Source organism: Fusarium oxysporum, chromosome 4, assembly GCF_000149955.1.
Source record: "Fusarium oxysporum f. sp. lycopersici 4287 chromosome 4, whole genome shotgun sequence".
Taxonomy (NCBI): domain Eukaryota; kingdom Fungi; phylum Ascomycota; class Sordariomycetes; order Hypocreales; family Nectriaceae; genus Fusarium; species Fusarium oxysporum.
Window position 1 is genome coordinate 4,245,473 of NC_030989.1, and position 11,247 is coordinate 4,256,719.

Consider the following 11,247-nt stretch of genomic DNA (forward strand, 5'->3'; position numbering starts at 1 on the left):
AATGAGGTGGTGATGGCGGGAGCTGGAGTGACAGCCCCAGCCCAGTCAATCAACAGTCAAGCAAGGTACGGATACCCTGGAAGGCAAAGCGAGGCGAGCCGAGTTTATAGTGATGGTTCAAGCAAAGATACGGATACTTGCTCAGGATAATTACAGCGTCTGTCTGCATTAATCAAGGCGTATATTCTGTGATGAACAATGACGACGGTGGTGGTGTGGGCGGCAGTGGAGATAACAAAGCCTATTAACACGGCGGGAGAGTCAACCAGGAAGAGAAGAGACAAGAGGAGTTGATGCAGAAGCTGATCGAGGGACGGCGATGGAATTGAGGACCTGCACGAACGGAGGGTTCTAGGGGGTTTGACGTGCTAAAATACCACCACTGAAATGAGATTTGCATGCACAACAAGATCGAGTCAATGGTGAAGCAATCAAAGCGACTATTTTTGTAATTGTGTATCACCGACCCGTCCAAGGCACGATTCCCTAAAGAGGAATTGGTGATAGGTTCAATGTGAATTTGGGGTTATAAGTCAGTACCTATGCTCTGCTAAGTGTTGAGTCATTGAATATGACAGGTGTCTGGCTGCATCTGATGCGTTGATCTGGCTGTTGTCTAAAAACCCTCATAGTAATCACGGCAAAATTCAAGTGCGTGCGTGCGTGCGTGCGAATACAGCTCCATCCAAATCAAGGCACACGCGAACACGATGTTCACTCAGATTCCGCGTCAGACTCGTTTCTCACTCTTTTTTTTCAGGTCCCAAGTCTCGTTCCCCTGTCCCGTTGGCCCCCGTTCCATGTGGGTCTGACTCAACGCTAAACTCTACAGCGTTAACCCCGTTTTGGGTTCCCCATCAGCCCATCCCCAGTCACCGGCAGCGGGGATAGGTTCCGGTGATCGCTTCAAGATGATATGTCTGTCATTTTGTGTAGGGTAGAGGAGAGGAATGTTGACTTTTGGATGACCACATCATTCAGTATTATGAGAATGCACTTGTTTGTATTGATCTGTTGGTGTAAAAATACCTAGGCACAATACTTGCTTGAGTCTATTCAATTACCACTGATGGTGAGACAAACGTTGTAAGGCTGAAGCTCATTTAGCCGGCTCATTCTCAGCCTTGACGATCGTTATGCCAGAAACCACCGATAACAAGGGAATGGATGAACTATAACACGAACAACACGAGCTTGAAGAGCCCTACCACGAGATGAGCATGTGCATAACAATTATCAATTTTATTAATGCCAGAAATTATTCGCCGATAGATGGCATCGTAACTCGCATTCTTCAGCAGCCTTACCTCGGCCTCGAGTCTGCCGAGTCTCAGATCACGAGCATCACAACAACCACCCACATCTTCGAATAATGGATTTCATCCAACACAAAAATCACAAAAATGCAAGTAATTATAATGGAGTCCATTTATTCGTACTCAAGGCTTAAACAGCCAGACCCAAAGAAAAAAGAAATCTATCCGTGAACATTTCCACATCTTCATGAACGCTTCCGGGCCTCTCTACTGAGGCCATGGCCATGCGTCCTGTAGCGTCGTTCGTCGTGGCCGTCTCATTCCATCATAAGGTATCAAGTATCCTGATGGTCTAGCCACCCGCGCCGCCGCCGCTTTAAACCCATGAAAATACCCACATGATTGCCAATGGCACTCTCATCAACTTTTTGTGGATTCAGTATCCTCTATAGTCAATTTCCTTTCATGCATTCGTGCCAGATAAAATCAAAATTCGTAAAACTTTTTCGCCTTAGACTGCTCCGGCGCTGATCATCTTCTTTCGGAGGTAGTTCTTGTACTCGGAGATGGAACCGTCCCATGTGCGGATAGTCTGGTTCTCACAGACGAGAATCTGCTTGGCAATCTTGTCGAGCAATCTATTATCGTTAGTCATCATTCATTACAATCAGATTCAATGGTGCTTACCGGAAATCGTGAGAAACGACGATAACACCTCCGCTAAAGGCGTTGATGGCATCTGCCAAACTGTCAATGGTAGGAATATCCAGACCGTTGGTAGGCTCGTCAAGAAGCAACATGTTGGGGCTCTCAATAGCCAACAGAGCAAAGACGATACGACTCTTCTGACCCTCAGACAGGGTACCCATTAGGGCAGTCTGAGAGTCACCGCTGAGACCGTATTTGCCGAGCTGCTGACGCCAGTACTGGTAGTCCTGAGACTTCTCACTGTACTTGTCGCGAACGAAGTCGAGAGCAGACTTTGTCAAGTCAAGCTGCTCGGAACTGTGCTGAGAGTAGAGACCAAGCTTCAAGTGAGTGTGTCGGGTAACAACACCGCCTGTGGGAGAAAGCTTGCCAGTCATGAGGCGGAGCAAAGTAGACTTGCCCACACCGTTGGGGCCGACAAGGGCAGTTCGGGAGTCCATGTCGAAACCAAGGTCGAGGTTGCGGTACAGATCATCCTCAGGCTTACCGGAGTAAGAGAAGGTGACGTTATCGAATGACAGGACGGGAGGAGGGAGCTTATCAACATCGGCGAAACGGAAAGTGAAGACACGGTCCTGCTCGACAGGCTGGATGAAACCATCGGCCTCCATCTTGTCGAGAATCTTCTGTCGGGACTTGGCCTGTCGGACCAAGTTGGCGTAGGTACCAGCGCTAGCAATGAACTTCTTGATGTGAACAATTTCATCCTGCTGCTTCTGGTAGGCCTTCATCTGGTTGGTCTCGTTCTCGGTTCGAGTCTTGCTGTAAGAGTCGTAGTTACCACCATAGTAGATGAGTTGCTTGCCTCGCATGTCAATCATGTTGGAGCAGACACCGTTGAGGAAATCCATAGAGTGGGAGACGAGGACGAGAGTTCGCTCCCACTTCTTGAGGTACTCCTCGAGCCACACACAAGCCTCCAAATCCAAATGAGCAGTGGGGTCATCGAGAAGGAGAACGGAGGGCTTGACGAAGAGGGCCTTGGCAAGGGCGACACGCATACGCCAACCACCAGACATGTCCTTGGTCTTCTTGTGGATGGTCTTCTTGTTGAAACCGAGACCAGTCAGGATAAGGGAAGCACGGGTAGCGAAGGTTGAGGGATCAAGCTTGTCCATGTGCTGTAAAATGTTAGATGGCACTTTGGTAATATTGTGGATTAACTCACCTCGTAGAGATCAAGGAGAACAGGGCTCTCAGGACCCTCGTCCTCAAGAAGCTTCTCGGCCTGGTGGTCGAGACGCTCCAGCTCCAGCTCAGCCTCTCGGACGACCCACTCAAGGGCACCGAGGTCACTGGGAGGAGCACCCTCGTTGAGAAGGTAGAGATCGAGATGCTCAGGAATGGGGTACTCGCGGGCGGCGATGGCCTTGAGGAAAGTGGACTTTCCACAGCCGTTCTCACCGAGAAGACCGTATCGTCGACCGTAGGTGAGCTCTAGAGTGGAATCGGTGATAAGGACTCGACCGTGGAAGACCAGAGAACAACTGGTGATCTTGACGTCCTTGCTGGTTTGGGTAGAGGCGAGGACACCGGTGGTGACACGGTCAGAGATACCGTGCTTGTCCATCTGCTCGGTGAGACGCTTCACCTCTTCGAGCTTTGCGCCTGAAGTCGCGGGGGCATCATCGTCCTTGATGGGGTTGCCGTGGGCATCGAGCTCAGGCTCCTCAGTCTTCTTGCCCTTCTTGCCCTTGAGCTTGCCCTCGGCAGCCTTCTTGGCGAGACGCTTCTCCTTGGATGAAGAGGGGGCCATGATGAAGATGTGTGTAGGAAAGAAAAAAAAAAAGACCGCGGGGTTGAAAGAACGGAAACTGTTGGCGGGGTGAGGATGTCCGTCTAAGAAATCAAGTCCAAACCGGGGTATATGAAGTGGTTTGGATAATGACCGTTCGATGAAGAGGGAGGAAGAAGAGAGTGAGATGGAAAAGTTAAGTTGACCGACAAAGAAAAAACCAGCCAAGCAAATAACAATGAGTGTGGCGGTTCCAGTCAGTTCCCGGTTCAACTTCTACAGTGGTTGTGCTCAGAGGAAGGCGGGGTGAATTTTTAATTTGGTGGGGCAGATTTACAGATTTTTTGACTGACGACAGAGTCAGGCACCAACTAAGGCATCAAGTTGTATTATTTCCGATAAGCTGCAAGTTTAATGAGACCAGTCTATAGAATATTCTTGATAACTGAGTTAGTACACAGAGAACCCAACTTGCTTAGACTTTCTTCTCAACTTATTCTGCGCTTTTTGCGGTAAATTGCTGTTATCTTCCTCTATCAACCCCAAATTTTAATTTTTTTTCCTGACCTGACGTCATCAATCCGCCCAATATGATTGGCTGTTGAGTTTTAGGATTTTCACACTGCCCGCCATCTTCTTCTCGTGCAGGCAACCTTGAAGGGCGGCGAATCCGTAGCTTTGCATACAAACTCATAATTCTCGATTGGATGTATCGACTCGGACTTACCGGTCGAGTTGGTAAAAACGTACCAGTCAACTTTGCCTCTTTACAGCAACTCACCACTATCTGAGGCGTTATCACCTGAAGATGAGACTGCCGCCTGTTGCGCCTGGAAATAGCCGCTGGCTCAATCCTTGTGCTCGTGTATCAGGCACTTACACTGTTTGCAGCCGAACCTGTCACTTATCGTCATGAACTGAAGCTGATGCTCGCCTCGTTCGATGTGATGTTACTCATTTTTGCTTGACCTCACCTAGTTTAGAGGGAAACGGCCTGATACGCCAAGCGACTACGTCCAACTACGCGAAGTTGGTAGATATCCTGCGACATGATACCCCTCTAATCATGACGATGTCATATAGAACATGAGTTCCTGTTCATAAAACGTGTGCATGAACGTCTCTTGATCATTAACTAAATTGTATCACAGAAACAGGCCAGCGTTATTGTTTCATGAAGTCATTTCATCATTGAACAGTCGCTATAGTACAGATATTATCATCCCCAAATTAAGAGGAAGTCTCGTTATTAAGAGCATCGAAAGCAGTCTTGCCCTCAAGCTCACTCTGCTTGGGACCAGCATCCCGACCAGCGGCAGTCTGGTTCTGTTGGAACTGTTGCTCGGCAAGTCTGCTAGGATCATCCTGGCTACCAGGCTCAGACCCCAAGGCCTTCTTCAGACCATCCTTGGTGTTCGAATCGTCAATGCCCTCCTTCAGGTTCTTGCCGTGAGGTCCACCAGGAGCCTTGATGTACTGGTTTTCGACATAGCTCGGAGCAGTGCCGGCCAGAGACTTGGGAGCAGAGTCGCTGGACTTTGAGGCAGATCCGGAGCTGGGAGCGGAAGAGATGTTGGTGTTGCGGCCAGCGCTGGTGTTCTCGGATCTGGAGGTGGGCTGGTTCTCGCCGTGGATACCCTCGTTGGAGGTGAACTCGCCGCCCTCCTTCAAGGACTCGGCAGCAAGGGACTCATTGGGGATTGTACCAGCACCCTCCTGCTTAACAGGAGCGTTCTGACCGAGATCGATCTGATCGGTTAGTTTCTGATATAAAGCCAGTATATATTGCTAAAGCTTACCTTTTGACCGTGGCTAGGGGCCGTGGGAGACATGCTGTTTGAAGTGTTGATGGAAAGATAAATTCGTCAACTTGTGATTCGATTGATTGAGATTGCAGAATATGCTTGATACAGATATCAAAAGGTTCTTGAGCTCTTTAATATATACAAACTCGAGGTTCCATGACATCATGGTGGTGTTCCTTCACTGACGCCTCTAAGCTCCAAAACATGACGCCGAATTACATCATGAAAGGCCCTAGCCACGAGGATTTCGCCTGGAAAACAAGCAAAGCAATAGTAACCAAGGACTTTTCGTTCAATAAGCGAACGGGTTGGAAAGTTCCACGACAAAGCTTCTCCATAGACATCGAGATCTGAGCTGTGGGTGCCCGAGCCACACCATGTTGGGTGTAAGACAGCTGATGCATCGCAACATCACACAGACCATGAGTGATGCTAAAATGGTCGGTAGAAGAGTAGAAGCTTTAGATTTATATAATCCCACCCTTACCGGTATTTCACTTTTGTGACAGCGGCATGAAGGTGTAGGTTGGCCTTGATGTGTCTGCCAGCCCAAAAGAGCATCTTGTCAGACGACATCAACAACACCAAGTCTTCCATGCAAGAGACCAGGTATCCTGCCTGTCTTTGAGTTCTGAACTGGAGCTCCGGAGCTTTTGCACCTGGTTTCCTTATTCCCCGGTTCTTGGGAGACTGTATATTGGCCACTCATGCATGTCTGTGCAAAGCTGGGCGTGGAGAATGGTCTTGGCATGATGAACTCCAGCTTCGCCTTACTCTCATAAACAGAACGCACTCGCTTCACGTATATCCACAACGAGTTCAATGAAGATAGAGCTTGTTTTACAGTCCTGCAATGTGTTCTCATCCTGAAATAAGCCCCGAGGATTGAAACTCGGCCTGATGTCATGAAACTGGCTTATTCATTCGCGTATATCGCTTGCGACATGGCAGGTGGGGATGGTATCAGATTGTGATACTTCGGTTTCGACAGGCGAAGTACAAGACCTTGATTTTTGTGCTTATCGGTTTGTGCAGTATCATCTCTTGATAGATAATTATTCTTGAAATACGCAATTGAGAATAGATAATTGCTTTCTTTTGCAAGTTAGCCGTACAACCTTTGTATAAGTGCGACTAGGCACCGATGTGATAATGATATAGAACAGACTTGATGTAGCATTTCAAGCGCGCGAGAACACATTGCAACAATCTGTACCTTACTTTACTTCATTAGAATTACCACAACATGAATTATCAGGTAGATTTACCATCCACCATCAAATAGGTATAATCTGCGTTACGAAGAGACGACGAGATTATCACCAACCCTCGACGAAACGCGGATGTTGACGATCTAATAACAAGTCATTGTCTGTGAGTTGTCATGATGGCCTAAAAAGTAGACTTCGCATGATTGTCGAGACTCTCTCACTCGGTTCTGCCTATTAACGACTTTCACCTGCCTGGAGAGAACAACTACGAGTAATAAGCCTTATTCAGCCAAATGACACTGACATGTATTTACTGTATCAGCGTAAGTTTTAAAGTTACACGATATTTCATGTGCACTTGAAGACACATCCATGGCGACATCATGTGACAGTAGTTGAGTGACACTTGATTGAACATGGCGAGTAGTGAGAGGCCGCACGCGATGTTGCCTGTCTCTAAATGATTAGTGGGTGAATCAAATGTATAGTGTATCTTATTAGGCCATTTCGCCAAGGAAGAACACTCAAAAATTAGGTACTCAAGCCATTGTCAATGATGGAACATCTCAGCCTCATGCTCCTCATCACCTGACTGCATCCACAACACAAGACTCGAGTGCAACGGGCCATGATCAAGTCACTTGCGGAAATCGATAACATGTCTTGATAGCGGGAGTGTCTGTAGAAAATCCATCTCTCAAGGTTCGTTCTAATAGATGACGAACTCAACGATCGTTGCCAGGATCTGACGATGCCAAGACTCGTGTAAAAGTAGAGGCATTCCTCAAGTTCTTAAGGCTGAGTCTGCAGGAAGTCTCGTACGAAAAGAAGAGAAATTTCAGTTACTCCGAGTTATGATTCATTTCTTTGTCTATCTTGTTACTGTATCCAGTGGTCTTGGTGCGTTCGGTTCTTTGACCTTGCTACCAGCATCAGCATCCATCCTGCATCCACCACTTTGACGGTCCGCAATAAAGCAAGTTCGTTCTTCACACAAACAGACAACACCACGAAACACTTTGTGATATTAAGCAAGATCTTCGCAAGGCTTTATTGCCAAGCCGTGGGCCAAGGCTGAGATTTCATAGGCGTGACGCAAGAATGAAAGAAATTCAGCCGTGAAGGGTGATATTTGCCACCCTACAGCCGACCGAGACGGCGATTAAGTCGCATGATCGGCCGGTGGTGGGACCCATTCAGCGGCGCCGGACCTTTTGGTGCCTCTAAGAGGTCAAATGCTGACGGCTCGTTCAGTTGAATGGCAAGTGGTGGCAGAATTGATGCAATAATTGAACAGGTGAAGTGCAATTAGAGTCATCGGTCTGGCATGCGCCTCAAGAGGTTGACAACCATCAGATCGCCCTGCGCTAAGGAGCATTATTTAAACAGGGTGAGGTCTCTAGCAAGGTCTATGGGAATAGAAAACTTTCGGAACACGCAATTCACTTGAATCAAATCCACATATAATTAAAAATAACAATACGATAAACAATACGGATAACGATGCCGGGAGAACTCGTGTACCACGACGGCCACTATCACCGGACTTCGGCAGACCGGCCGGAACAACGGCATAACCAGAAACGCCCTCAACATGGATTGCTGCAAAAGACTCACGATGCCTGGGGTCGGGTCCTTTATGGCGTTGGTAGCGTCTATTACAAGATTCGAGGACAATGAACGACGGAAGATGATGACGACGCATATACGAGAGAGGAATGGAATCGATGATCCAAAAGAATGACTGCAACTCGACCCGCCATCGACAGAACCGTACTCCACTGTTCATGTTCCGTCTATCCATCAACACGATCAAGCTTTGAGTCGTCGTCGTCTGAACCACTATATATGATGATGATAGACAGGTCCCAGCGCTGATCAAGGAGAAATAACAAAGAACCGTACAAAAATATCACAGTCAAGCTCATGCCAGAATGCAAGCTGGGTCAGGGATGGATATTATGGGCTCCATAGATGTGCACAAGCGTCTATGCTCTGCTTTGCATCGGTTTCAGAGTACGATGGGTGGAGGAACCAACCAGGAAACAGGAGTGAGAGATACAGTGTCCCCGATAGGAATGACACGCGCCTCTGAAAGGATTGACGAACCCTTTGAGACAAAGATACCAACCGGGCCGAGCATACACATCCCGGAAGGGAAATCGAAATCAACGCAACACGAACACACGTAAGCTCATTGTTCGACCCGTTGCACCCAATTCAGCCGCCGTTGTTAATCAACTTCCGAAAATTATCAGCCAAGAGGACAAGACATAGACATTTAATATCATAATATTGCAATTCCGTATTCATCATGCCAAGTGAACGCGGTCAAGTCGTAGACAATGAGTCCCACCGCAAGCGACTCGAGACAATTTCCCAAGTGTCATTCAATGTCGTATACATGCTCAAGGCGAGATGCAGAATCAATGGCGGCTCAGACCAAACCCAGGTGAGACCCCTGATGTTTTGTCGTAGAATGGATATTCGGTGGAGATTGTCCCCTATTCTGTACAGTGCAATCTCGTGAGACACTAACAAACCATGCACCGGACGAGGCCAAGCTTTTGCTAAGGCGACATAGAGCTACGGTGTGCATTGACTCCAAGCACTATACCACCGTCAACAAGATGAGATCCCTCTGCAGCAACCCCTGATTGGCCACGGATGGCGCCGGGCAAGACCCAAACAAGCTTCAATCTCTGAACTGCGCCTCGCAATCGACAGGGGTTCTTTGTCCCGTGGTTGGTTCATTCGTCAATCCTCGAGGGGATCTGCTTGCTTTCGGGGACCGACCTCTTCACCGTAGCAGGCACAGTGCCGCTCTTCCACTACAACACAGCCGCTGCCAACCCCTTGCCAGGACAATTAGCGGCTTGGGCAACTGAAGTTCAGGGGGGGAAGGGGCCACTCCAGAAGCCCAGGGATGGTCCCGTAGCTAGACTGCTTTAGTGTCAGTGCTAGCCACCCCATGCATTCCATTTTCCATTTACTTTTCAAATCGCCCCATCCCTCGAATTCCATCTTCCTTCTCTCTTCCTTCATCAAACCTTCGCTAACCTTTAATTCTTCATCGCCGTTTTTTCTTATCGGTTCTCGTTACTTTGAGGCCGATTTTTAACTTTTCCCGACACTCATTTACAAACGCTCTTGCTACTCGATCCGATTGCCTCTCTTCCGGCCCATTCGTCGCGAACTGAAGGAAAAAGGGGTTTCAGCATTCCAACAACAATTTACGCGTTGAGTAAAATCATCGCCTCATTCTAGTCATTCATTACTCTCTGTTCTTTTTACTTGCCGTTTGATACACAACACAATGAAGTTTTCCGCTGCCATTGTCGCTGCGGCGGCCACGGCTGCCAGCGCCAAGCTGGAGCCTATCACCATGAAGGTATGCGCCGGAGGCCAAGATGGTGCGATTTGATATTGACAATTCCCAGGGATCCAAGCTCTTCTACTCCAACGGAACTCAGTTCTTCATGAAGGGTGTTGCTTACCAACAGGATACCGCCGCCGCTGGTGAGACCAACGACAAGACTACCAAGTACATCGATCCTCTCGCCGATGAGGAAGCTTGCAAGCGTGATATCCCTCTCCTCAAGCAGCTCGGTACCAACATCATCCGAACTTACGCTATCAACCCCAAGGCCGACCACAAGGCCTGCATGAAGCTGCTCGACGATGCTGGAATCTACGTCATCTCTGATCTTTCTGAGCCCAGCGTCTCCATCAACCGTGATGACCCCAAGTGGGATGTTGAGCTGTACGAGCGCTACATCGGAGTTGTCGATGAGCTTGGCCAGTACGACAACGTCGTCGGTTTCTTTGCCGGTAACGAGGTCTCCAACAACGTCTCCAACACCCAGGCTTCTGCATTCGTCAAGGCCGCTGTCCGTGACACCAAGAAGCACATCAAGAGCAAGTTCTCCCGCTGGCTCGGTGTCGGTTACGCCTCCAACGATGATGTAGATATTCGCGAGCAGATTGCCGACTACTTCAACTGCGGTGATGACGACTCCCGCATCGACTACTGGGGTTACAACATCTACTCTTGGTGCGGTAAGAGCAGCATGCAGGACTCTGGTTACTCTGACCAGGCCAAGTTCTTTGAGGACTACTCTGTTCCTGTCTTCTTCGCTGAGTACGGTTGCAACGAGCCCGATGGTGCTGCTGGCCGTATCTTCGATGAGACCACCGCCCTGTACGAGGAGAAGGTCATGACCGATGTCTTCAGCGGTGGTATCGTCTACATGTACTTCCAGGAGGCCAACGACTACGGTCTCGTCAAGATCAGCAAGAACGGTGATGCTGTCAAGCAGAAGGACTTTGCCCAGCTCCAGAAGAAGGCCAACGCCGCCAAGCCTTCCGGTGTTGAGGAGGACAGCTACAAGCCCACTGGCAAGGCCGCCACCTGCCCCGAGCAGTCCAAGAACTGGAAGGCCAACAGTGTTCTCCCCCCTGTCCCCGACTCCGACCTCTGCGACTGCATGGTCAAGAGCCGAAGCTGTGTCCCCGCTGATAACCTGAAGGCT

General features: G+C 48.8%; 4 protein-coding genes across 4 annotated transcripts in view; 1 reads left to right on the plus strand and 3 right to left on the minus strand.

Moving 5' to 3' along the window:
• Positions 1 to 1,208: 1,208 nt before the first annotated feature.
• Positions 1,209 to 4,035, minus strand: FOXG_04351 (ABC transporter ATP-binding protein ARB1). Its single transcript, XM_018382345.1, has 3 exons — positions 3,133 to 4,035; positions 1,944 to 3,085; positions 1,209 to 1,894 (listed from the first exon to the last, which is right to left on the minus strand). Exons 1-3 carry the CDS (start codon positions 3,718 to 3,720, stop codon positions 1,768 to 1,770), a joined length of 1,857 nt encoding a protein of 618 aa, XP_018239042.1. The 5' UTR covers positions 3,721 to 4,035; the 3' UTR covers positions 1,209 to 1,767.
• A 347-nt stretch (positions 4,036 to 4,382) lies between these two features.
• FOXG_04352 (uncharacterized protein) lies at positions 4,383 to 5,943 on the minus strand. The gene is made up of 2 exons (XM_018382346.1): positions 5,499 to 5,943; positions 4,383 to 5,448 (listed from the first exon to the last, which is right to left on the minus strand). Exons 1-2 carry the CDS (start codon positions 5,529 to 5,531, stop codon positions 4,930 to 4,932), a joined length of 552 nt encoding a protein of 183 aa, XP_018239043.1. The 5' UTR covers positions 5,532 to 5,943; the 3' UTR covers positions 4,383 to 4,929.
• Positions 5,944 to 7,439: 1,496 nt separating this feature from the next.
• Positions 7,440 to 9,023, minus strand: FOXG_18810 (uncharacterized protein). Its single transcript, XM_018398948.1, has one exon. It carries the CDS (start codon positions 8,517 to 8,519, stop codon positions 8,115 to 8,117), a length of 405 nt encoding a protein of 134 aa, XP_018239044.1. The 5' UTR covers positions 8,520 to 9,023; the 3' UTR covers positions 7,440 to 8,114.
• Positions 9,024 to 9,770: 747 nt separating this feature from the next.
• Positions 9,771 to 11,247, plus strand: part of FOXG_18811 (uncharacterized protein) — a 2,149-nt gene continuing 672 nt past the window's right edge. The window contains exons 1-2 of the mRNA XM_018398949.1: positions 9,771 to 10,106; positions 10,156 to 11,221. Of these exons, the coding sequence (XP_018239045.1) occupies positions 10,032 to 10,106; positions 10,156 to 11,221 (1,141 nt within the window). The 5' untranslated portion in view covers positions 9,771 to 10,031. The remainder of the gene's footprint in view (positions 10,107 to 10,155; positions 11,222 to 11,247) is intronic.